This window comes from Drosophila biarmipes, chromosome 2L, assembly GCF_025231255.1.
Source record: "Drosophila biarmipes strain raj3 chromosome 2L, RU_DBia_V1.1, whole genome shotgun sequence".
Classification (NCBI taxonomy): Eukaryota; Metazoa; Arthropoda; class Insecta; order Diptera; family Drosophilidae; genus Drosophila; species Drosophila biarmipes.
The window spans coordinates 5,431,686-5,458,866 of NC_066612.1; the positions used below are offsets into that span (position 1 = coordinate 5,431,686).

The window sequence follows — 27,181 nt, forward strand, 5'->3', positions numbered from 1 at the left end:
TAAAAGATTTAAAATTCTTAAAATTGATTTATTTTTTACAAATTTTTTCTATTGACTATCTGATTTTATTTAAAAGCATTTGTAATCCTAAAATCCAGTTGCGTTATTATTCTTATATGTATCTTCCAGTACTAGGGGGCATCTCTGACTTTGGACCTGGGCGGCGCCTCCTCCTGCTGCTGCTTGGTTTCCAGGCTTCCATCGCTGCCCACATCCTGCACCACCCGGCAGGTCTCGCTGGCCAGTTCCTCGGGATCCTCCACTATATCCTGGACCTTCTCGATCTGCCGCTGTAGATCGGGAATTTGCCTGCGATTGGCGAATTCCCCGACTCCCAGTTCGGCGTGAATGGTGTCCATTAGATTGGCCAGCAGGAGGCTCTCGTTGTGGCTGAAGTCGTCGCTCTCGTTGCTGCCCTTCAGGATGCAGTTCCTCACCTCCTCGGCCTCGTAGCACATGCCCAGTCGATTGTGGTAGTGGGTGGGGGGCATCTGCTCGCCACCCGGCAGGGGAAACTCGAAGTCCACCTCCTCGGTGATCAGTCGCGTGGGGCACCAGTAGTTGTTCATCTGGGGAAGATCGGTGTTGGAGGAGGAACCAGTTGGAATATTGCATATTAACTCACTTTGATGGTCCCATTTTTGCCTTGTATAATCGCCTGGTTGCTCAGCTTCTTTTCCGCACTGACCTCGATGAAGGCCCTCTTGCCACGGGTAAAACAGAGTTCGATGTCTGCCGCCACGTCCACGTGCTCCGAGTTGACCCGGCCGCTGACCTTGAGGCAGCGCGGCACCTCCCGGAACACCCACAGGGCCAGCTGCATTCCGTACACCCCAAAATCACTCGTGACTCCGCCGTAAAGTGCCAGTCTCCTGAGGGTTATTTGGAGTAGTATAAGCCATACTTCTGTCCCAGTGTCCTATAAAAGATCTTACCCCTGTGAGACGGGCAGGCCCAGACTGCAACGGACAGTCTGCAGCTCACCCAGGCGATTCCGCAGGATCTGGTGACGCAGGTAATGATAGGCGGGCACGCATCTTGGCCACATGCCCTCCATGAGGAAGAGACCCCGCGTCCGTGCCTTCTCCAGCAACTTGGTCACCTGCTCCTCCGTCATGCACAGCGGTTTTTCGCACAGGACGTGCTTGTCGTGGTTCAGCATTAGGTGACACAGCTCCGAATGTTGGGGATTCAAGGGCGAAATGTACACTACATCTGTGATTAAGAAAGTATTAAGTTAAATTTATAATTTAAATATTTTCTCATATTCAAGATGAAATGTTCTCGATACCCATTGTGTTTTTCGAGAAGATATGAGTCTCGCAGAGAGAGAAAAAGTTTTGTTAAAATATTTCTTAAAAAAATATTCAACAATTTTTATTTTGTACACAATATTTTTGGGAGCTCACCCACATTCGGGCACTTGGCCAGATCCTCGAAGCTGGTGTACACGTTCTCCACCTGGTGGCGCTCGGCGAAGGCGAGGGCGTGCGACTGGTAGGCGGCCACGCAGGACACGATGCGGTGATGCTGCTCCGGCAGGACACTCAGCGCCGCGGCAAAGTCGTCCGCCATCAGGCTGACGGGAGCGATGCCCCACCGCAGCGTCGGCCCCTCGTCCAGCGCCCACTCACCCTTTCCCTGCACCGCCTTTGACCCCGCCGCTGCCCTGCAGTCGAGCTTGGAGGAGGGGGGAAACCGATTGATGTGGATCTGCCGGGGGCGGGATCGCCACATGTTTTGGTCGCCAATATCGCCGCCAACGAATCCGCATCTGCTCCTCGCTCCGCCCGACCTGGATATGGATGATGGGCGATCTGCGGGGCGCAGCGGTTAGTACTAGCATTTTACAGGGAAAACTTTAAATATGTAATATATATAATATTTAGTTATATATTTAAATACTTAAGGTGGCAGATTTCATTTAATTCTAGATTCAAAGTTGAGAAAAGAAGATTATTAAATATTTAAAGCAAATTATATTAAACAAAGTTTAAAAATAACGCCCATTCGAATTATAATTTATTAAATTACTGATATTTTTTGATGTTTTGACCTAATTAAATAATATCTCCGTATACTAAAATGGTCATTTCTAGTTTAAATTATTTGTTCAAAGTTTTAAAATTTCCTATTTCTACAATGTTTTAACTTATATCCTAAAATAAATATGGTTATGTACCTAAAATATTTTTGGAATATATTTCTAACCCTTATTTTTTTGAGTGCACCTCCGCCGTTGGCGATCGGTGGCAACTTTGTCGCGTAAAACGCATTTCATTCATACAATCGAGCGCTTTTCCACGAACTGGCGAAATTGCGGGTGTTGGTTTTGGTTGTGCCTGTGGTGTTGGTTTTGGCCGCCGGGAAACCGGTCCGGACTCCGGGCCATCCGTGGCCACATCCACGTCGAAACCGAGACGACGGGCGCATTATGTGGCGCTGTTTAGTGCGTCAGTTCCTCCATAATTAGACATATATGTTTAGCATCACAACTTGTGAATGACTCGCTGCCGTTCGCTGCAGCTCAGAGTCAGGTTTTGTCTTTGATTTGTATTTATATATATGTAGTTTATCTTTTTTTTTGTTTTGTCGTATTGGCCTGGTCCTGGCCAAGTTGGCCAAGTTGGGAGCTGCCTGGGCCGCGCACTTTGCGCTGTGTTCTGTCCGCATTCGAATTTCACTTTCTTTTTTAGAAACTAAGCTTGGGACTGCCGGAGCATTTATCACTGTAGTACCTGCCGAATGGGTAGCCGCACTTTGACAAGGTGCTGCACTTTATCAGCAGGGAGAAATCGATGGGCTGCCATTAATTTAAACGGTTTAAGTAGGTATATCAGCGAATTTGGAAACATTTATGAATAAAGCCCAAAAATTTCAAGATAAAATGTTCTTAATTTGAGACGAATTTTTCATTTATCCGAGAAGAAACGTTCTTGAAATTGAGACCTCAAAAGAAGAAAAAAGAAGCAGTACTCACAAGCTTGTATTTAAAAGAAAATAGATATTACAAAGAGGCAGGAAAGTAATCTTGATCATGTTTTTCAAGAGGAATGTGTTCTTGATTTTGACAATTTGAGATTCAATTTTATTTGGATTAATTTTTAAACCTGATGAAAGCGTTGCTAATAATGGGATCACTTAACCAGATCCTTTGCCATATTTATTCTAGCAAGAGAGCATTGCCTATTCGTTTTTCTGCACCCAAAGCTGCCACCTTCCGCGGCGTATTTCACTTTTCAATAACTCGAGTGCGTGCAACAATGTCCAGCGGCGAGTGTCCGCTTCTGTGCTTCTCCGAGCCCAACAAAAAACCAAAAATTTGTTTATCTAATTAGCAATGCACCGGGCGACGTCGGCGCGGGCAGCGCTTTTCACCTGATTTTGCATGCATGGCAGGCGGCACAAGTGGCAAGGCGATGGCCGTAGAAATTGCCCTAACCCCAAATGCGAAGCGATAAACACACATTATATATGTGCGAGGTGCCTTTTCGGTTGGCCAATGAACGAAAGTGTTCTGTGGTGTTGTGGACGGCCCAAAAAAGGCTGAAAGCCAAAAATCGAAAATTCGAAAATGAGAAAACAAACCAACTCTCGCCCGATGACGGAAGTGTCTCGGTGGGTGAAATTATGTGCCAGTGAAAGGTTGCCTAATTTCTGTCATTAAACTACATGGGCCTGACCAGGACGCATCGGTGCACTGCTAGAAATTGATGCAAATAAGATTTTATAAAGATTTTACCAACAGGCAAAAAATGTATAGATTTCTTTTTATTTTGAATCCTTTTTTTAAATTCATGAAAAATATATTATAAATAAATATTATATATTATTATATTAGAAAGTCGGAAATTGCATCTTACTAATAAATACCGTTCAATCTTTATTGATCGAGGAAAATTAATCTATAAGATATTTACTACATTGTTAAGATGTTTTTGGTTTTTTTGATTCTTCTAAATTAACCTTTTACCTTTTTATTTTATAAGTTAAATTTATATTCCCAATTCCAAGGATTTATCTTTCTGAATCTTTATAATGGGGGAACAAAAATGATGATATGTCTTGAAGTTTAATTACATTCCAAAGATATTTGTAGATTTTGTATAAGCTTTTAGATAGCAAAAAAAAAAAAAAAAATAGAAGACTGAAGAATGATTTTTAAAAATATTTTACCTTGCTGTATTGGAGTATTAATATTTAAAGTGTGATGGCTGGAGGAGATTATTGTGCAAGGGGTGCGCGACATGAGCTGACAGCCGGAGCACACAAATTTGCCATGCGTGTGTCTTTTGATGACTCTTTCCCGAGAGCGACGACACCGCGGAGACGACATGTTCATTAAAGCCAGTGCCGCATGTGGTCATCTGGCCGCTCTGGTGCACCGACAAAGCAAATAAATACTAAAATTTGCATGCCAGCAACATAAATCGTCGCAAAATATTAAACAAGTCAGCGGCAACAGTTGAAATCAATAAATTTATTGATACAATTTACACGGCTGAGTGGGCTGCCAGATAGCGACGGGCCACTAGCAACTGGCAACCAGCAACCAGCAACCTGGCCACATGCAACTTTGGTTGCATGCAACACATGCGCTAATTAAGGGGGTTCCCACTCGCTGGCGGGGGTGTTTTGGCCAAAGCTGCACTCGAGATGGCGCGATGGCCTTGCGAGTGGCCACAGAAACTAGTTAACGAGTCCCGGCCAAATGACCAACTGACTGAGGAAACTCAATTGGTGTTTTGGGAAGGGGGCAAGGCAGGGGAAAACAAATTACCGGGCAGTGATTTGCGATGATTTGGTCCTTCTCTCAGTTGATTTCATCGCATAAAAGTGGTTGAAATAAATAAAATGTAATTCGATTTTAATGGGTAACAAATTAAGTGTGCAGTGATTTATTTTTAAGTATTTATTTTGAAATTTATTTCGGTCGAAATAAATAAAATGGGAATCGTTTTTAATAAGTAAAGAAATCTCTCTTTATTTGGTTTATTTTTCGGGATTTATTTAATGCGATTTATTGGATTTATTTGATCTCAGAATTTATTGAGTTTTCAAATTGAAAATTGTCAAAATAAATATAATATATATATAAATAATTTACTCATGCAGTCAAATATTATTTAGTATTTACTTATTGAAGAACCAGGAAATTACTTTATTTTATCTTTATTCTGCAGATTTGAAAAAATGTATTTCTGCCCTAAAAGAAAGTGGAATGTTTGCCAGCACTTAAAATTCTGTAACCATAGATCTTTAGATATTTTGCATGTTTCGCCATTCTGGGCTGTGAAAGTCATGCGTCAAGTTCGTTGCCAGAGTCTTTTGATTTGCCTTACGTTTCTTGTTCGGGGCTTTTGCAACATTGCGCCTTAATTGACACCCTCAACGTGGCGAGGAAAAAAGGGGGACAAAGGGAGGCTCTGTGGCCAAGAGACGGCATAATCTTGTTGTTATTTTCATAGATTTTTTGCTTCTTTTACATATGCCAGGCTGACGAGTTTTTGTATGCATGTCTGTCGGCTCACTCTCATCTTGGCCTCAACTACGCACACGCCCAGCAGCAACGGCGAAACAGCAAAACCAATTGACAGCCAGTCATGTCATGACTATTGCCAATTGTTTTTGCTGCCCAAAGCTTTTAACATGTTTTACGATTTCTTGGCCGCCAGTAGAAATTTTATTTGGCCAAAAGATTTTCGGTTTTTATGCAACAGGTGGAGGCGAAAGCGAAAGCGGAGTTTTGGGAGAGCAAAACGCAATATTCTAGGCAGCCGGAAGGAGTAACCTTTTCTAACACCCTATTATTATAAATTTGTTAGATTTTTTGTCAACTTAAATCTTTTTAAGCCTTCTAGGATTATTGACCAACAAAAAAAGATTAACCCAACCATAATAATTGGCCAACAATGACAGCAACATGTTGCAGGTTGGACAACAGCAACATAACATATTTACTTGCAATACTTTCATATTTTGGATTATGTTTGGACCTGTAAATGATTGTTTACACATTGAAAATCCCTAGGAAAGACAGAACCTGTTGCAAGTAGTAAAAAGTGAGTCTGCCTTGGGACAGCGGCAAAATGACCTACTAACTTGCAACACATGCCCATTACTCAGGCTTTTAAAGCCTATTCTAGGATTATTAGCTAACGTAGCATATGTAGAAAAAAAATCAGACCCATCAGAACTCTAAGCCAGCCGTGGCAGCAACATGTTGCAGGTAGTGAAAAGTGAGTCTGGCTTGGGACAGCGGCAACAATCGTCGCCAAACAGGCAGCAACAAAAGCGAAAAGGCGACAACTTTGGTGACGAAGCCCCGGCCGAGCGTGTGTTTATGGATTCGCTGTGGCTGCGACTGTTGGCTTGGTCAAAAGCGTTGGCCAAAAGCGCTGCGACGGCGGCAACACCACGAAGACAAGTGCAGGCTCTGCCGCTTTTTTTTTCAGCTGGTTCGTTGTACCTGAAAAATCTCAGCCGAAGACCGCTGCCCGCTGTCCGCTGCCTGCGTCGACGGCGCTGCCGCCTTTAACAGTTTCGGATTTGAGTTTTGGCCAAGACCACGCGAAATCAGTTAACAAACGGACGCGTTTTGAAACGGATGCACACTGGCTGGATGCACCGGCGCGCAGAGAAGCGAACCGAACCGAATCGAATCGAATCGTATCGAAGCGAGGCGAAGAAAACCTGAAGCTCCTCCATAAAGATCGAGATCCCTGGTTTTTGTCCCAAAACCCGAGGCCGTGCGAATGTCTGTTTCTGTCGGTTTCGGCGGCAGAAGCTCGACGAGCTGCTATCTTCATCGCCCGGTCGCGCTGGTCGCTTAAAAGTGAAATTTACTGAATGAAATGAAGTGTTTTCTGGCCAGCCCCGCTGTCTGGCCGAGTGGCTTTGTGTTTGATTATTGATTTGTGACAATTGTCGGCAAGGAAATGACTGCAAATTAGTTGGCAAACATTCGCTACCACGAAAGGATTAAAAACACAGCAGATTATAGGGCTATTTGCTCGCGAAATAGCGGAGATATTTGTTCCTGAGCCAGTGGCCGGAAAAAGAAGGTGATGTAAGATCCTGCTTAGATTGTGTAAGCTTGTGAAAGTGAAGGAACTAATCGTAGAGTTATTATCTTAGAAAGTTTTAAAGATGATTAAGTACCAAAAGGATCTAAAAATAGTATTAAAGTGATTTTAAGACATTATTTAAAAGTTCTAAATACATACAAATGTTTTAAAGTATGAGGAAGGACTTTATCAATATTTTCTTTTGTGTTTCTTGTGCCTTATTTCAAAATATAAACTTATGTTTTCTCTGATGCATTAGGATTGCAATCCGATTAGTCTTTGTGTGTTTAAATGGTATTACACCTTGTAAGCAAACGTGTGATCAGAGAAAACCAAGTTTGATTATTTATTGCGATTTGTGTTTATTGCAAATTGATATTGATTTGATCAGTGAGGATGATGTTTACAAAACTTCAGATAGTTTTACAATTGTTTAAGATTTTTTAAGGTTAACCCTTTACAGATGTCTTAAAATCACAGTATTTTACTAGAGGTTTTGTAAGCCATAGAAAATCACTATACAAATTTCTGTAGAAAATCAACAACGTTTAGAGGAAATTTTTAAAAATATTAAAGCAAAAAGGGTTCAACAATATATTTTCTATACCTTTACGACATCTTTATGCACTCCTTTTAATTGAGCGTTTTGCAATAAATAAGTTTAAGTCTTTTTTCGTATTAAATCAAACAAAGATCTAGCACTTTCGACACTCGGTCACGATCTATTGTCCACGATCGTTTTCACGCATTTTCCATCAATCAACTCAACTCAACTCTCGGTTTTCAATGGTATAATCCACGGCTGCGGATGCAGCACATAAATTCCGCCTTTCTTCGCCAGCGAAATCGAATGTTTTCGTCTCTTTGCGCAAAGAATTAAGACGCTGTATGGAGTTAGAGCCAAACAAACAGGCATCACTCATACGCCGTGTGTACAGAATGAAAGAGAGAGAAAGGGCAGGCTGCCACTTCATTTCGCAGGCACTCCCGGGCCACTCGATGCATTTATCTTTCACTTAAAGTGAAGATGACATTCTTTAAATGAAATTAACTGCCGGCAACAAAAAGCCGAGGCTGCCATTGCTGATGCATCTGTTGATGTTGCTGATGGCGCTGATGGCGCTGATGTTGCTGCTGTTGCTGCTGTTGCCGATGCTGCTGGTGCAGCTGAGGTTGCTGCCTGCTAATGTTGCCGCTGCGGCAGCTGCTTCTGTTGGCAGTTGCTTTGGTTGCAATTAGTATTTGTCTTTGGCTAATACGCTGCCATGTTGGTATGCATCTCAGTGCGCCAGTTTCTTGTGTTGCTGGTTGCAGGTTGCTGGTTGCAGGTTGCCATTGCTGCTGGCATAAAAAATGTCGCGCACTTGAATGGATATTTGGTCTCTGCTTCGGTTGTTTGTCTATTTATTGGTCTGTTTGCTTGCTCATCGGCTTTTTATAGCCGCCTTTTTTTTAGTAAAAACGCATTGGCTTAGCCGTCCACTTAACAGCTGTCGCTTCGAGTGCATCTTAGTGTTTTTCTTCGTACTTTTTTTTTGATCTTACAGCTCCTCCGGAGCCTTTTGGGTTTGATGTTGTGGGCAGCTTTGAGTGACTGAATGCCGGCTTTTAAGATACATCGAAAGTGCCTGGTATGCATTTATGATGGGGGCCATCCATATGGTTTTGATTCGGCGTGGGTTGCCGCGATCAGTGGCCATCAAAAAGGGGTCGAAGGCCTGTGAATTACTCGAAAGTTGGGAATAAATCGGTCTGGTTTTATTGCAGCAGGTGTAAAGATCTGGCGCCTAAGACAATCCTTAAACCTGCCAAATGGAAATACTAAAAACGGCTGTCACTTTATGAGACCACTTTAAGTTGCGGCCATTAAAAAGGTATAAAAATAAAAGCATTTAATATGTTTGATAAGGAAAATGTGTACCTCATCTAAGCAAATTGGTTTGCTTGTACCATAAAAAAACTCTTAATTAAACGAGCCTATTCGGCAAAGATTAAGTTTTTAAAGTTAAATATTTCTTAGAATCAGAAAAAGTATGATCGAAACCAATTACCTTGTAAAAAGGCGTTAATTTGCGTTACTTAGCTCCAACACGTTTCACTTGTCATGTAAAGCCAATAAAATGAAATAACACAGAAATGATGCGTAATTAAACGCATTATGCAAATGCGATGTAAGACAATAAAGACAATTAAATAACTCACGCGAAACGAGAGCGTTAGCAAACGAGTTAGGCCTACCTCATAAAAGTGGAATAATTTTGATGGAGGAAACGCGGTAGGAAACAGTGGAAAATTGGTGGAAAAATGATGTGCATCATTAGTGGCAATACGGGGAAAATGTTTGTGGCTTGTCCGAAAAGTCGACCGAACCAAATTATATTCAATTGCAAGGCCATCATCCTATAACCCATCCCACTTTTCTTGGCCGTCGGCGAATTTTATTTGATTTTAATTGGCGCCATAGCAAGATGTTTGCCATTTAATGGCTTTATTTATGCGTGTAGTAATCAAGTTAATTTTTACGATTGCCGCCGAGCGCGTTGCAAGCACGCCGGCAACAACAAGAAACCCGTGGAGCTGCTGCGAAATAAATGCAAATTTTCTTTTATGATCAAAAAGCACAAGTTTCACTTTCGATGGGAACGAAGTGCCCGGCCAGCGCAGGCCGAAAATATCAAAAAATATTCGCAAAACACCAAAAAAAGAGACACAGATGACATGCAACTGGGGAGGGAGATGATGATAAGAGGCCCTTGGGACACATCTTCGGGAGGAAACTCCGGAGTGCAGAAGAAAGAAAGCCAAAAGAGAAGAGCCCCGGGAAGTCTTCTGGTCGGTCAGTCACGTCGCCTGTCTGCCCTCTGCCGCATAATGCCATAAATTATGAAATAATCGAATCAATCTCTGCGATCCGTGAAGTTGTCGCTGCCCAGGAGGAGACTCTTTTATCAGGCCGAGACTTATTTAATGATGGGAAAGAAAACTATACGAAAATCTGTTGCTTAACCTCCAAAGGTCAAAGTCCTTTGCTTGTCTGTTCTTTCACTAGATAAGTTATTAAAAATTGCTAACTTTTTAATCTCTAATAATATTTACTAATCTAATCCTAAAAATTTTCAAGTTTGTCGCCTAAGTCTTTTGTTTCTTAAAAGGAAACTTTAATAACCTCTTTAATAAATGTTTTAATTACTTCTCAAATAATCGAAAGCATCTTTATTTTTAAAGTCTTAAATGTTAATTTAATTAGTATAAAACTTTTAGTTATTTATACTCTTAAATTTATTCTTTAGTATTAGATTTATTAGTTGCTACCCCTTTTCTATTCCTTATTAAAAATATTTATACTACCTCCGAAGTGCCAATGATTTTGTCAAGTTCGTGTCTTAAGTCTTTTGTTTCAGGAAATTTTTCCCCACTCAAGCCTGGTGTTTTTTAATGAAAGTCCCCGCTATCTGATCGCTTCACATATCCTTCCCATTCTTATACCCCCAACCAGCCTTGTCAAAATCCGATTTGTTAAATCAATTTGCAACTTAATACCTTTTCATTAATAAACCGAGCTAAGTGAAAGGTTAATTTTCTTTACTCTTGAGTTGTGTATTAAACTGGCATTCCATTTTATGGTTTTATGATCACAGCTAAAAGGCTACCTGAACTGCAAAGCGGCTCCAAATTAACTGGCCGCCAATCTGGATAACAACCTGTTAAGTGAGCCGAATGCAACACGGCGGCCGAAAACTTCCTCATTCGCGTCCGCTACACGTTATCCAATAGTTAAGAATCCATTGCGGTGGCTGGGAAATTGCACAGATTAAGTTCGGCGGACACAATCGATGTTGGCTATTAAATCATCAGCGAGTCATAACCGAAACTGAACAATTTAACGAAAATTCCAGATAAGACGAGAGACAAGAAGGAAAAACCCCCGGGACGGACGATCAACGAACCACAAGATGATTGGTGAACGCCACAAGAGCCGCGATTTGGTTACGATGCTTGGCCTGCTCCACCTCCTGCAGCTCCTCCTGCTCCACGGATCCGCCGCCGGCCATGTGATCGAGGTCTTGGCTCAATCAACAAGCGCGTCCAAGCCGGAGCCGCAGACTTTGGAGACGAAGACGAATGGCAGTCAGGATGGGGCTGGTCTAACGCCCGGTGCGACAACAGGTGAGCGAACAACCGAACAACGAAAAACAACCAACAGGCAGACAACAACCGCAGCGAAATGAAAAAATATGAAAGATTTGCACTTTGATTTTGTTTCGCCAACATAATTGGGTGCCTGGGTGCGGAGAGTGGGCACTATTTTAATGGCCAGCATTAGGAGATCAAACAATTTTGAACGCAATCATGCGAGGCATTTTAATGCGAATGAAAGTGAAAATCGCCCGGCCACATTGCTTCGTGGTCACAGGCAATTATGCAAGGATAGATGGCATCCAGATGCATGTGCTCGATGGGATGGCATTGGAGTGGCTCCGGGTAAAGTGATCCACCTAGCCAGTGTAGGCAGTGCGCGCCCACCCATTATGAAATTGTGAGGAAAGGGCTAAACGACGTAGAATATACCCTACAATGTTGGTGGGAAGTCAGGTTCTGTCACAACATTTTTTGACAATATAATAACATATTTATATTTGATTTTTAAACATTCCTTAAATTCTGAAGTGCAGATTGTAAGGTCTACACATCGAATTACATGTAAAACAGTATTGTAAAATTTAAATTTAAACTTATTTTCAAAAAATAGTAATAAGTTAAAGTTTTATTCTGATGTAAGCGAAATATTTATTATTAAACTAAGTTTGCCTACAATCTAACACTCAACAAAAGTTGTTGAATACAATTCAACGTCCAGTTACATTATGATTTTATATTTTACTTAAGTTTATCATCATGTTATTGATCTGGATACTATATATTTTATACAAATTCTATTGCTTTTTTTTATTGCCTTCTGAGAAACCTAGAAAACTTAATGAAAATGTTTAATGCAAAATATTTTATGAAGAATATAAGATAAATACATTTTATAAACAAAGAAAAAGCTTGACCAAAAAAAAACCTGAGATAAAAAAACTGTTTTAGATAATAACAGATGAATTAACTAAAAGAAAAGTATTTTTTTAAGGTTGATAAAATTGTTAGCTTTGAGGAAAACCCCTCCATAACCTGCGAATCTATATCATCTTTTGTAAGCGTATTAAAAGCCAATTGCCAGAAGCAGATCAAGATGCATGAGTGGCCATTTCCGCTTGAGCCAAGTGCATGTCCTCACGTCGGGGAGCTGGGCGGCTGGGTGCCTGGGAGTTTGAGAGCTGGGAGCTTATGGCTCCGCATGCCTTTGCAACCGCTCAAATGGAAAGCGATTTGTCTGGTTTTAGCTAATAATTTATCAGGCCTCCGCATTCGCAGTGGTCGCCTTCGCCGCCTCTGCCATTTATTTTTCCTCCGTCCGTTGATCAGTCAATCAAGCAAAGCCAGGCCAAAATCCGACTGGATCCCAGTGTATCCAATGCGACTTTGTGTCTGCCTGTCTGTCTGTTTGCCGTGTTGATTGCCTTGGTCGTGGCCCCCACCGATCATCGCCTGGCGGCGGCGGAGGAGCCTCCTCCCAGTGGAGTGTCGGCTCCATGCCAGGTGGGCGTTGGGGATCACAGCTCTTCTGGCGGCTTGGCCTCTGACTTGGGCTTAATTAGGAGCCACATGGCGGGGAGCTAAACGGAGCTCATCCCGTCCCGTCGAGCGGATCAGGCCGCGGGTTCAATCGACTGCAGCCCCAATCTCGCACACTGTCCGCGGGCATTAAAATCAATTTATGCAAAAACCGCTCAAAAGCAATTGAAGTTGGATACTCGCGAGGGAAGTTCTAAAAGATCTTAGCTTTTACTCTTGGTTTAATTAAAAATATCACTTCATTTAGGCATAGAAAAAAAAGAAAACGTATAGAAAAATTTTAAACGGTTCCTTAATAATAAATAAAAAAAGACCACATCAGGAAATATGTTTTTTAAAGAAACTTAAAGATTTGAGTACTAAAGATTAAAATCAAAAAATTTTATAGAAATATTAAATCGTTTTTTGCTTAAAAAAAAGGATTTGTTAATAAAAATAATACAATTTAATGTATTATTTAAATGAATTTATATTGAGCTAGAATAATGATCGTACTGAAAATGATATGGTTGTTTTTGCTTTACTAAAAAATGGGTCAAGGATAGACATAATTTTAAAACAAACTCTTGCGCACAATTTTACAGAACCTAACCAATTAAAATACAAATCCTTAAGCACCTCTCGTTTTGAGCAACCAGGATGCCGGCATAGCCTCGACCAAGTGACGGGACAAAAACATTTGTTAACACTTTAACGAGTTATGACTCGGCTGTGGTCTTGGCACACAGCTCCTAGCTCCCATCTCCAATCCCCCAGCTCCTCTCCGTCCCAGTTGCCCCCCGGCCATTTGGGGGGCAATTAAAGTTGCACATGTAAAAGAAAATTGATACGGCACTCAATCATCCGACATGGTATCGTTTCTTCCACAGCTCAACGGCTGGACCCGAACAACAACAACGAGTGGCGACCCCTGGGCCACGGGGATCCCCTGCAGAAGGATCCCACCTACGACTACAGTCCGCCAGCCCTGGACAGGGTGCGCTACTGGGCGGAGAACAACAGCACGGGTCAGAGCAATCCGGAGGCCAGGAAGAAGGAGCTGCCGCCAGAGGTCCTGCGCAACAAGACCAAGAGCGAGGTGCTGCTCCTGGGCGTGGCCAGTGAACGGGTCAGGGTGCCCCACTCCCATGCCTATCCGCCAGTTGGCTTGGCTCACAGTCAACAGCAGCATCAGCAACAGCAGGCTAAATATGCCGCCATCCGGAGGAGCTACTATGCCCCCACCCAGCAGCAGCATGGCCCACAAACCCAACATATGGCACCCCATTTCAGTGCCCAGCAGCACATGCCGCCCACCCACCTGATGCCTCCGCCCATGATGATGATGAAGTCGAGTGGGGCCCCCCAGTCGGTTCCCCACCTGGAGTACAGACACAGTATGATGGCCACCGGAGCACCCACCTCCTACATGAGCCTCAACCACATGAGTTCACCGACGCCCAAGTCGTCGATGACTTCCTCGGTGATCTACCACCAACCAATGAGTCACCACACCTCCCTGTCATCCTCCACACCCTGGATGACCAGTATGCCGCCACATCGCCTCAGCTACTCGGATCCCCATCTCCAGGAGTCCATGCACACCTACAGCTTCTCGAGGCCCCATTACCAACAGTCCATGAGCTACTCGCCCAACTCCCTGCCAGGCCATCAAAGTGGCTCCAAATCGGGACTACGAAAACCCTGGCTGCATGAGCTGCTCCAGAAAGAGGTGGTGGTTTCTTCCAAGCCCAAGGTTAAGCCCACAATGCCGGCCACCAAGTACCTGATGGGCACCAGCAAGCCGCAACACCCACTGCCAGCCATGGGAATGGGCATCAGTTCCACCCGACCACCGTTTTCCTATGCACCGGTCACCTTTGTTCCCGGTCCACCCACCATTGCAGTGCCCACGGTGGCCACCAGACAGGAGATGCAGCCCGAGATCTACATCACACCCACTCCCCAAACGAGTAACCCCGGCTTCAGACCCATGTTGGTGACCAGCACAACCACCACCGTGGGAACCACTCCTTCCACCACCACGCCCATCTATCAGCGAACCAGCACAACGACCACGAGTAACCGCCTGCTCATCCCCCAGACGAGCAATCTGGCCCAGAGACCCACAGTGGCACCTGCTCCGAGTGAACCCACCACCGATTCGCTCTTCTCCCACTACAAGCAACCGCCGAAGGCCCTGTTGGGACCCATGTACCTCATCATCGAGGGGCACTCCAAGGTCAAGACCTATGGCCAAAACGAATTGGATCCACACAGTCCCAAGATAGTGCCGGTAATCTCGAAGCGGGAGCCTGTGGTTAGGATAGCCGATCCCAACGAGAAGCGGGGCACAGTGGAGTCCTATCAGGTTAAGCATTTGCACACCAAAACCACGCCGATGACGACGACTACGACGACTACGACTACGACGACGCGGAAACCCACTACAACCACCAGAGCTCCTCAAAAGGCGCCTGTCTACAGCACTACTAAAGCTCCGGTTAGCAGTACCACCACCCCCAAGATAACTACAACCACCACCATGAAAACCACTAAGGCAACAACAACCAAAGTTCCCTTGAGTAGTACCACCCCGTTAGTGCCAAAACAACCAAGTCCAGAACCTCCCAGTGGCGTTAATGATCTGCTGAGTCTACTGGACAACATGTTTGCCGATGCCCATGAGATCGCCTCATCGACGGGGTCACCTTTGGTAGCTAGCTCCACCAGCAGCACCGTGCTGAAGCCAGTTAGCACCAAGTTGATGCCCCAACAACCGGAACCGAGGATTTCCAGCCAGGCGGGCTCCATAGACAGCCTGCTCGAGGATGATGAAGCCGGCGGAGATCTAGGGTCAGCGATTTCCACCGAGACACCACCTCGAGCAACGCGTCAGGTCTTTGACTATGATCAATTGCCAGAGTCACGGATTAAAGACGGGGTCACCACCAGCGATACTTTGGAGTACAATGATGATGAGGAGGAGGAGGAGCTGGAGGAGGATGATCAGACCACCGATGGTCAACTAGAGGATCAGGAGAACGACGAGGAGGAGGCAGACGAATCGCACAATTTACTCAAGCGAATCGATCAATTTGTGGACGATGTCGACGATGGGGACGACGATTTGGAGGACCTCATCGAGGGTCTGGACGGGGACGAGCTCGACGAGAGGCGACAGCAGCACTAGCCCAAGATAAGCATTTTTCTTAAACTGCGCTCTATACCAAATCTATCAGAAACTTTTCTCACGCCTAATACGTTCTTGTACATAAGTCAGCTTTAATTGAATCTGTATTTATTTGTTGTTAGTTCTTAGGCCTGCTGGCGTCACAATGTGACTGCACTCCATACCATACAATTTCGTTGTGTAATTAAGCATTAAATTGTGGAACATTTCACTTATGTTTTGTAGTTGTTAAAATAAAGTTGCAAAATGCAATAAACGAAAAGTAAATACGAAAATCAAAAGAAAGTCTCTGGCGCCATCTATGAAGGAGATCGCTTAAACGCGCCACCTAGTGTTGGAGAAACCAATCTTCTACATTAGTTTGTTATTTTTTTACCAAACACAAATAAAGAAGTAAGTATCTAGTTCAAAAAATTGAATAAGTTTATTGTTGTTTTGTTTACAGATTTGTATTATTTTATTTTAATTTATTTTTACCAATAAACAGCTTAAAAAATGCCATGAATTATATGAAAATTATATCTTTAAAGTTTTAAGGAATGTGTTTGGTTATTTTGTTTTCAAAATATATTTACATATCTTAATACGATCAATTTTAATGATTCAAACTAACCGCCAATCTGCAAGCTTTCCAGTAAATATCGATCGTTTGTTTCTCGATAGCGATAACACAAACTTGTTTTTGACAGTGCTGACATAATTTTGGCGATGAAAATGTGCTACTTACAATAATTTAGAAGCATTCAAATTAAAGCATTTAAAATAGCTAAATATTATAAATTTAAAATCTGGCCAATTGTGTTTTTTATCTACGTTTTCCCGCCAAAACCCTCTACTTCCCGCCAAATCTCCGCCACCACTGATGTCCGACCTATCGCCTCGCTTTGTTTATTTCCAATTGGATTTTCCAAGCGCCAGTTGAGAATTCGCCGTCGAAGAGTGCGGTTTACGGTAAAAGAAAGCGCTTCCAGTGCGAGGCAATAAATTGGATTAAATTGTGTGCGCAAGGTGTGTTAAGTTCGCAACAAAAATACTATATTATTAACAGAAAACCAACAACAATAGATGAAGTGTGCGAGTTTTTGTTTACGCCTTCCAAGCGATCTTCGCTCTCTCAGCTCTCGCTTTTGTTTGGAGTTGGTGAGTGAGGAGTAATGAACTTGAGCGGATGAGAAGAAGAAGACTCGCGAATGCAGTTGCTCCAATCAGAAGTGTGTTCTGCTGGCCACCAAGAATACAAAAATAAACACGTGCGAAGTGATTTTGTGACTTAAAAGCCATTAAGGCGGTTTAATTTTTATGATAACAGCAGCCGGGCTGATAAAAATAAAAATAACAACAAATCATATACAATCGAATGGAGTATGCATACTACATGGCCATCATAAATTAGTGAAACTATCTCCGCCTTCCCTCGAACTGAATGAGCGGTGATAATGCCCGCATAGCTAAATTGTGTGAATGCCTGTGCATATATTTGCCCGATGGCCATATAACCTTGATCCGGGCATTGCGTCGCGGCCTGAAAAAACTCTAAAACATATTTCCGAAATGTGGCGTCGTCGACGTCAAACAGAAAAAGCCAAACAGTGAAAAGCAAACCAAAAACCAAACAAACTTCTATGCCAAAAAACCGGTTAGGGCCCAAAACCCAAACAGAGACAACTTCTGATCGGAGATAAATCGCGACCCAACAAGGGAGAGAGAGAGAGCGTCTGGTTGGAAAAACAAATTCCATTCCAATTAGAAATTATCAGTGGCACGCCAAGTGTCAGGCTGATAAGAACATTTGTTTCGTTCTGATTAGAGAGTAGCCGGCAAATTTTCGTGTCTTTTCCTCTCGATATTTGCGCTACAGTAGAGATTGCCTAAGGTTAACCTGTAATCTTGAAGGGGAAATTAATTTAAAAATTATATAATTATTTTTATAAAAAGGGGTATATCATATTATTTTACTAAAATTTCTTTTCATTTATATGAGTTACAATAGTGTGAATAAGATAGGGACTAATTACTCATTACCTTACGATATTCCTTAGTATTCTTAGTACCCAAGAGTAAAATATTTCAATTCCCCAGGGATCACACATATTTTTTTAAGATTAATAACTTTAAGCAACAACCTGGAACATTTAATGACCGAATAGGAGACTAATTTTAGAAGACCCATTTAGATCTTCTTATAGAATCTCGACTGTAGGGCGTCTGCATCCGCTTACATTGTAAGGGGCAAGAAGCGTGAGATTAGGGTGGCCCAGCCAGACATGTCTACCCTGGCAACATGATAACGCGGGGCTTATGCAATCACCGGGTTTGTGAGCCACAGCATTGATAACCTTTATCAATCGCTGGTCGGTTGGGAGACGCTCGGCAGTCAAGTTGACGGATTCGCTTGAGTTACTGACCTACTTTATCGCCGCTATGAGAAGTTCCTCCTTATAAGGCGGCAACCGGTTCCGGCAGTAATTATCGAGCCAAGTAGGCTGCGACTCGAAGTGTCTGGAATATTTCCAAGATGCTAAGGTCGCCCTGGGGCATAGGCTTTTAAGTGTCTTACAACGGGAGTGCGTCGAACGAACAGTGAGCCCTGGACGGACGAACCCACCCGGGATCCATTGATATCTGCAGAGGACAGATAAGTGCTGCGGTTACCGCTGCAACGCCCCCACCTTAAACTGTTTAAATATAAACCGAAAGTTCAACAAACTAATCGTCAACCGCAGCGGACATTCAATTCAGGTTCGGTTCTCCTTACCACATGCGGGTGACATATGAACATATGTACTAGTTACATCTTTGCTCACATATCCATTTGAACAATAGCGGGCAAGGTAATAGCATTGTTCTCCATATATTTATTATATTCATATATTGTGAGTATCACCCAACAATAATCATAATTAACCCTACTATGATATCCTCATAATATTACAATATTTTTGTGACTATCAAACTTTTGTTAAGGTAACAAAATCACAATGATAAACGTATTTTTTGTGATATCAACTCTTTGTAAACCCTACAATGATCATTTTATTTGACCTCCATTGTGTGGTTTCTTATATGCATGTAAGGCATCCCAGAGATACTGAGGGTATCTACAGCTCGCACTGCTTTGGTCCCTCAAGCCTGATGATTACTCATCATGCAGTTGATGAGCCATGGCGAGCTTCGACTTCGAGTTCTGAATGAAGTTGCGTCACGGTGACTCGACTTAAATCGTTCTGCACTTCATTAACTATATATATTTCTTGCACTCAGATCAGTTCAACGCACTGAATAATTATGTAAAAGTTAGTTTTTGTTGGCATAGGAACATAGGTACCAAAGTAAATCAAGAACAATTCCTTCTTAATTTCCCTTTCGTATTTGAGAGACCAGTACTCCAACCCACTGTACACTCGCTTCAAATTGATTTTTAATGCACAGACGATAAGCAGCGATAGCAATCAACCTTTGATGTCAAATAAACAAGGTATCAAGAACTACTCAAATAAAACTACTAAGTAAAATTGTTGCCTCCATACAGTGACGTTGATGTTGTTACTCAAGCATTCCTTTGCACAGATAACCCTCAAATTTCGTCACAGAAGCGGTTTGCATCTATTATACTGATTTAAAAATATTAAACAATTGCTGCAACAACAGTTTCCTAATCGTTGTTTGACATAAACAAGTTACGTGAGTGCGTTAATCTCAAATACCGCTAAAACAGAACCCACAGATACAGTTTACTATAGGTACTCTTGGGTTCCAGAAACGAATTCATTGGGGCTTAATGCTGCTAGTGCCCTAGCATTTGAAGATCATCTAGTTGACATGCGATCTTGACTCGGTTAGCTAATGGCAAGTACGATCGTAAGCACTTTGCAACTGGTTTTGCACGATACTAGAAGTGAGAAGCTGTTGTAGACCAGACTACTTAACCGCACTATCATTTGCGGGTTCAGTGTCTATGCAAATCGGTATCTGATTACTTAATCAGCAATCGCGGCGCCAGATGAACTTTGACCGCAATAACTGCGTAAATGGCTTCTGGGTGCGTCTGGACCCATTTATTTTTGGAGTAGATTATAACTATATAAGACGTGTTCTATATTTGGGAATTATTTATGGGCAGCTTCAGCATAAGTATCAGAACAAACCAGGAAATTATTTGATTAAGATTTCATACTACTTAATTACCCCCATTACTTCTTATCAGGGTTGCGTATTTGATCAATGGATTACCAACTCCAGTAGAGCCATAACTGATGGTTCCAATCTGAGATACTGATGTGTCAAAATAAAAGTACTTGAACTTTTTATGGGGGAGATACCAAAACAAATCTTATCTTCGTTTTCCGCTTTAAATAGCAAAGGAATTCGCGATAACAAAAAGCAATCATCATAAATACAAATTTCCTTCTAGAGGGGCACAACACAACTGTCAAACCATCATGACCACCAACAAAGACCCCCAGGAGAAGGGGCCGGGGAGAACAGAACCCACCAGGAATGGCGGATCCGCTGGGGTGGGCATCATGAAGCGCTTGAGGAGATCGGCCTCGGCCACAGAACACAATCTGAGCAGTCTGCGGAACCGCAAGTCAACCCAGAACCTATTCGATCAGCATGGCAATCCCATCGACCTGCGGCAGTACCGCAAGGTCTTGGATAAGGATGAGAACGGGAACGGGAATGGGAATGGGAATGGCACGACTGGATCTGAGAAGAAGCTGAGGTATAGGAGAACGCAGAGTGTCACCCGTGCGGAGGAGATTTCCAACAAGGAGGAGAAGCAGCGGAGGGCCCAGCCCGGCAGACCCATCCATCGACCCAGGGACTCCCTGTTCTCCTGGAGCTCTGGCTTTACCAACTTTACAGGGCTGGTCAACTGGGGATTTCTGCTGCTGTGCATTGGAGGTCTGCGCTTGGGCCTGGAGAACCTGCTCAAGTAAATGTTAGAGATAACTAAACCAGAAACCCATGGTAACATATTATTCTTCAACGTTTAGGTATGGCATTCGCATCAATCCCCTGGACTGGTTCTTCTTCATAAGCGGTCACAATGAAGGCGAGGGTCACAATGCCCTCATCCTCAGCATTTGTAAGTTCTTACATCCCAAATAACCATCTTATTATTAACCCTTAAACTACCTCTTTTCCAGACTCCCTGGTTCACATTTCCCTCTGTCTGGCGGTGGAGAAGGGTCTTGCCATGGTAAGTACTCACTTTGATAGCACCTCACGCCTAATTTGTTCGATCGCGACTTTAGACACATGATTAGCTTGAACATGGTTTATCTATGTATATGATAAATTTTAAAAAATCGAATGTTTGCTAAAATAAGAACAATTTTGGACAGTACAAAAGTGTTTGACAAAAAACGATTTGCTCCTTTAAGAGCAAAGTGTATTCCTAATTGAAAACATTAACTTTAAAAAACATAACTTTTTATTGTTTACAAAACTTACATTTACATATAATAGATACAATTTTTAATGACAATAAACCGGGCATGCAATGGGTGATCAAGTGCGTGTATATAGATAAGAGTTGCGAATGTATGGCGAGGTTTGATTGCGATAAATGAGCCCTAGTCATTCGATTCCTTTAGGCAATGCGTACACCAGCCTGATCACAATATTTCTGCAGCACCTGCTTGTACTCCGGTTCGAGGGGTGCCAGCAAAGTTGACAGCTGGTTTGACTGCGCGAACTTGGAGAGCGAGGTGGCCAGGAACTGGCGGGCATCTGCGATCTCGGCCAGGTGATCCGGCTGGTTGGGCTGGGCGTGAGTGAGTTGGGCAAAGGCCACCTGATAGCCCGCATCGGGATCCTCGGCCACTCCAGCAGACTCTCCTATTTCGAGACCCTTCAGTTTCTCGGGTGGTCGCTCGAAAAGATCGATTAGAGAGTGCAGCAGTCGTGGCCAGAAAGCAGCGTACTGGGGCTGTAACATCTCCGGCGTTTCAGTGAGCAGTTTCGTGACACCCACAGCCACCATTTTGCGATCCTGTTCCTTGGGAACCTTTCCCATCTCTGTGATGAGCACGCGATCCAGCAGCATGCCAAACATGTTGGGCTGTATCTCATCTATCAACTGAGCCAGCTGAGCGCCACTGTACTTGATCACATAGAAGCTGAAGAAGACGATGATGCCGCTCAAATACTTGGGCGTCTTCGACAGAGACAATCGCTGGAAGAGCAGGCCAAAGATCTGACGGAGAGTGGGCTGGATTTCAGCGGCTGGATAGTAGGAAAGGAGATTTTGCAGCAGATAGAAGCCTTCGTGGTCGTTGGCCTTGGAGGCAATCATCTTTTGGAAGATCCCAAGGATTCCATTCTGTAATGAAGTAGATAAAAAGGGAATTAGTAAAATTACTTCTGTGATGTCCCTCTATAAGCTAACTTACCAATTTACCCATGGCTTGAATCTGAGCTGAACCCTGCTTGATGAAAGCTGATATAAGCCGAATCAAGGGTGTGACATTGCCCGTGCGGTCCCACAAAGCTGGCGACAACAGGCAAGGGAACAAGGCCCAATATGGTTCAGGTATAGAACCAGAGCCCTCCCGAACTTCCAGCAGCACAGAGAGCATTTGGAAGACGTAGGGCATAAATTCGACAATATCCTGCTGTAGAATGCCTTGGAAAACGGGGAACAAGGCCTCCTCAAAGGAGCTCACAGCTGAGGCATCCGCCTGGCAGACAATCCTGGGGAGAAATAGTTTTATTAACACTTCTTTAACCTAGAAAGTCACATTACTTACTTGATGGATAGAGCCAGCGTTTCGAAGAGATAGTGATTAAAGTGCGGACGCGAAGGATTCTTTGCCACTTGGGTGAGAATCTCGGTGAGCCGAGGAAGGGCCACGCCCATGAAAGGCATTGAAGCCGATTGCAAAACCGCAAAGCTTCTCATGATAGCTAAAATAAAATAAACTTTATTAAACAAAACCGAACTGACCAGTTCGCCCCTGAAACTCACCTTTCATTACATACTCATTCTCGCCGGAACCCGGCAATGAGAGCGTGGCGAACAATCCACTGATGAGCTGAGTTGCATGAGGACCAAGAACTTGGGGACCGAACACAACCGCGTTGCTAGCATCTTTCATGGTGAGGATCTTCTCCACGGAACAGGCAGCATAGCTGTGTACCACTGGACTTTCGGCGGGAAGATGTCTAATGAGCTGCGGCAGACAGTTGGTCAGGACCTGGGGACCCAAAATGCTGCGGAATACCATTACGTACTTAATGGCAGCTGCCTTAAGAACGGGTATTTCGTTGACTGCAAGAAGAGAGTTATGTTATATTGATGAATATACAACTGTAAATAGTTCACTTACTGTTGGGTCGCTCCAGTTCTGGAATAATCTGCTGGGCACAGAATTCCGGCAGTGGCACCAACTCCGAGGTCTGGGTAATGCCATGCTTCTGGGTTCCACCTCGAGACGCCCATGAAGTGACTAGATAAATAGCTGTATCCTTTGACCTCCAATTGGCAGCCGGGTTCTCCTTGTACTTGGTCAACAATATCTCCAGATACTGGCCAAAGATGCCAAAGATCTTTTGCTCAAAGTTAATGGATAGAGTCTTGACCAGATCGCAGGCCGCTCGACGTCGCGTATCAATGTCAGAACCTTCAATGTCCCGGCGGATATACTCCTCTGGACTGTCTTCGAAAATTTCTTCATCCGAGGGACGAATGTCCAGATTGGGAATGACCACTTTATCGCAGATCTGTGCCAGAATCTCTGGATTCTCGAAGATGCTCTGATAGTGCTGCCGCTCAGCCACCACGGAGAGGAATTGCAGGGCATGGGAGACCAACTAGGGAGGGAATAATATAAAATGAATTCGTGAAAAATGTAAAAGTTTTCTATCACTTACCGCATCGTACTTGGTTTGCAGGCTGGTCTTGACCAGCAGCTCCCAGACTGCCGTCACGAATTGCTCCATGAAAGGCTTGAACTCCTCGTCGTACTTCTTGGCATACAGGCAAATGTTCTCGCAGACCTGCGTGCGCAGATGCTCCAAAACGCCCGCATCCTCATCATCGCCAGTCCGCAGCGATGGCACATCCACGGCCAGCTGCTGGATAAACGCCCCCATCCATGTGTTCATGTTGTCCTCGAAGAACTCGGGCAAATCCTGGGAGTTCAGCGAGAAGAACACCTTGTTCACCAGCACCAGAGAGCCGTAGATGACCTTCAGAGCCTCGGCATTGTTCTCGTGCACCTTGGTCAGCTGCATGGTGGCCTGTAGCAGGTCTGTCAACGGCTTGGCCATTCGATCGAGCACAAATTTGATCTCCTCCCACAGAGCCTGCGACTTGAACTCATAGCGATAGCGCTTGAACAGCGAGTGAGCGGTTTGCAAAACGCCGTTGATGACATTGAAATCGCCCGAGGCGAATCTCTCCACCATCTCGTCGATGAGCTGTGGCCATTTTTTCGGAAAATCATGCTTGCCAATGATACTGACGGCGTCGCTCAGTTGCTTTTGCAAAGCCACCGGCGAGTGGAGCATCAGCGTTACGATCAGCGTCTTGATTGTGTTCCTATCGCTCTCGTGGATGCGATCCGGACCGTCGGTGTCCAGGTGGGCAGCCCAATTCCGCTTAACATAGTTCTTGAAGGCGATGGCGCCAGCCACCCGCGTGGTCATGTCCATTTGGGCTTTGTCTATCAAGTTGAGCAGTAGAATGGGGTAATTCTGCTGCAGCTCCGTGGACTCCAGGAGTTTTTCGGCTGGGAAAATGGATGAAAATAGAGGAGAGCTTGTTAGAAAGGAAGTTTTATGATTATAAATGGTTATTAATAGCATTTTTGGGACATATCGAAAGGTTTTATATCATAGATAATTGGATAAGAATAACATATTTATAAAATATTCAAAAGTCTCCTTAAAAAGGAGGAAACGTGTTCTATGTGGGTTATACATTCCTATTCCATAAAGATAAGGACTTTCGATTTTATAGGGGTCTTGAACTAAAGCTACAGAACAAAGGGGTGTGCTTTGAAATGGAGCTCTAGGAAATAGCTTTATCAAGATTTGAAATCTGTTCTACATAGTTTAGAGAGTATCTATTCCATAATCTTCCAAGGGCCTGGAAAGCATGTTGAACCATCCAATGGGTTTTTTAAACCGTATTTTTCCCAAGCGTCGCCAAAACCATTTCCCGCGCACGCACACAACACGCATGAGCAACTGTGTGCGTGCCGTCCGTGTGCACACGCATTGCCACACACACACTCACCCGGCCGGCGGACATTTGGATCGGCGCTCAGCGTCTGCTGCAAATAACCGGCCAGCAGCTGCAAGTTCGCCTCTGTCACTTCCATTTCGAGTCTGTTGTCTTTTCGAGGAACTTATTCGCTTTTTGTAATGTCACTGGGGGCTCTTCCTCCGCACTTTTGCAACATGAAATGAAATCGCAAATGGCTTTTCGCACACAATGCTCGCGGATCTGGCGATGGAACTTGCAGCTATCGGTGGTGCGAGTTGCGGCTTGGTGATGGGAGAAATTACCGTTACGTGTTATCGATAGTTTAGCTAATTTGATTTAGTTTTTAAATATTAATTTATTTGTTGCCCATTTTGCAGGAAATTATTGCCGAGAGCCTGGGCATCTTCATACAGATCGTTAACATTGTGGTGATGGTCTGCCTGCCCGTGGTTACCATCCACCTTAAGGGACATGCCTTCAGTTTGAGTAAGAGAAAAGAAGCCAGCTACAAAAGAAAACATTTATAACTTTCTAAACTTTACAGTGGGTGCCTCAACTGTTTGTTTCTTTTACTCTGTGTTGTTCCTGAAACTCTGGTCCTATGTGCAGACGAATATGTGGTGCCGACAGACCTACTACCAAAAGAATCCCCGAGAACGTCGACCCAGCATTACCTTGGCGGAACTGAGTAAGTTTAGAGATCCCAACCCTAATACTTTTTAATATTTTTCTTTATATCATTTAGAAAATGGGTTTTTGGATGGCGGTGAAGAAGATGAAGACATTTCCAAGTTGGTGCAATATCCGGACAATCTCACCTACAGGGATCTCCTGTACTTCCTTTGTGCCCCCACTCTCTGCTACGAGTTGAACTTCCCTCGAACGTCGCGCGTGCGCAAACGCTTTTTGCTCAAGCGTTTGTTGGAGGTGGTGATTGGAGTGAATGTGGTGATGGCCTTGTTCCAGCAGTGGATCATTCCCTCGGTTCGGAACTCTTTGATTCCGTTCTCCAACATGGACGTGGCTTTGGCCACCGAGCGACTCCTTAAACTGGCGGTTGGTATAAGTAGATTTTATAATTTTAAAAATTTTAGCAACATTTTTCTGGTCCTTGTAGTTACCCAATCACTTGTGCTGGCTGTGTTTCTTCTACCTCATGTTCCACTCCTTCCTGAATGCGGTGGGAGAGCTCTTGAACTTTGCGGACCGCAACTTCTACTGTGATTGGTGGAATGCCAATAACATTGATACTTTTTGGAGGACCTGGAACATGCCAGTTCACAGGTGGTGCGTCCGTCACCTTTACATCCCAGTGGTCCAAATGGGCTACTCCTCAAGACAGGCCTCCACCATTGTCTTCCTGTTCAGTGCCTTCTTCCACGAATATTTGGTAACATAAATGATATAATCTGTTCCTACATATTTTAAGTTATTTATTTGTATACCTTCAGGTTTCCGTTCCTCTGCAAACCTACAAGATCTGGGCCTTCATGGGCATGATGGGCCAGATTCCCCTCTCGGCCATTTCCAAGTCCATTGAGAAGAAACTGGGTCCCCGCATGGGCAACATCATCGTGTGGGCTTCCATAATTCTCGGCCAGCCTCTGTGCATAATGTGCTACTACCACGACTACGTGGTTCAGCATTTTAAGCACTCACTCAACGGCACCGACTACGGCAGCTAGACTAATCATCTGCACTGATCGGGTCCGCGTACTTTTTGTAAATTATAAGCCAGAATGCAAGTTGAGGAGCAAACTTGTGGTTGCCACAATACAAAGCTGATTTTGTATGACTTTTGCACATGCATGTAGTACTGATGAACACAAATAGATTGTTATGGAATGCATTTGAATTTAAGTGTCATGTAAATAAAACACCTTTTAAACTCATAAAGGGCGGCTTTTAATTTGGGCATAAATAAAAAATATTTGAATAAGCAAACATCGATAAGTAAAGTTGGGCAAACGATAGTTCCACCACTGAACCCGCAACTATCGATGATTGGTTGCCACAATACGGTCCTACTGGAGCCCAGGCAAAAATATC

At 43.7% G+C, this 27,181-nt stretch overlaps 4 protein-coding genes across 4 annotated transcripts; 2 read left to right on the forward strand and 2 right to left on the reverse strand.

The window, feature by feature from the left end:
* Window positions 1-13: 13 nt before the first annotated feature.
* On the reverse strand, window positions 14-21,301 carry LOC108034312 (trans-1,2-dihydrobenzene-1,2-diol dehydrogenase). Its single transcript, XM_017109185.3, has 5 exons — window positions 21,131-21,301; window positions 1,410-1,817; window positions 936-1,215; window positions 626-872; window positions 14-569 (listed from the first exon to the last, which is right to left on the reverse strand). The coding sequence occupies exons 1-5, from the start codon at window positions 21,192-21,194 to the stop codon at window positions 132-134; spliced, it is 1,437 nt and encodes a 478-aa protein (XP_016964674.3). The 5' UTR covers window positions 21,195-21,301; the 3' UTR covers window positions 14-131.
* Window positions 6,600-16,221, forward strand: LOC108034282 (mucin-5AC). The gene is made up of 3 exons (XM_017109144.3): window positions 6,600-7,064; window positions 10,964-11,234; window positions 13,613-16,221. The coding sequence occupies exons 2-3, from the start codon at window positions 11,021-11,023 to the stop codon at window positions 15,913-15,915; spliced, it is 2,517 nt and encodes an 838-aa protein (XP_016964633.1). The 5' UTR covers window positions 6,600-7,064; window positions 10,964-11,020; the 3' UTR covers window positions 15,916-16,221.
* LOC108034303 (diacylglycerol O-acyltransferase 1) lies at window positions 20,327-26,987 on the forward strand. Its single transcript, XM_017109174.3, has 8 exons — window positions 20,327-20,851; window positions 20,913-21,004; window positions 21,066-21,118; window positions 25,510-25,618; window positions 25,677-25,820; window positions 25,878-26,188; window positions 26,250-26,522; window positions 26,584-26,987. Exons 1-8 carry the CDS (start codon window positions 20,355-20,357, stop codon window positions 26,815-26,817), a joined length of 1,713 nt encoding a protein of 570 aa, XP_016964663.1. The 5' UTR covers window positions 20,327-20,354; the 3' UTR covers window positions 26,818-26,987.
* LOC108034321 (exportin-2) lies at window positions 21,335-25,385 on the reverse strand. Its single transcript, XM_017109196.3, has 7 exons — window positions 25,163-25,385; window positions 23,794-24,653; window positions 23,250-23,733; window positions 22,889-23,191; window positions 22,671-22,827; window positions 22,314-22,614; window positions 21,335-22,243 (listed from the first exon to the last, which is right to left on the reverse strand). The coding sequence occupies exons 1-7, from the start codon at window positions 25,245-25,247 to the stop codon at window positions 21,512-21,514; spliced, it is 2,922 nt and encodes a 973-aa protein (XP_016964685.1). The 5' UTR covers window positions 25,248-25,385; the 3' UTR covers window positions 21,335-21,511.
* Window positions 26,988-27,181: the final 194 nt, after the last annotated feature.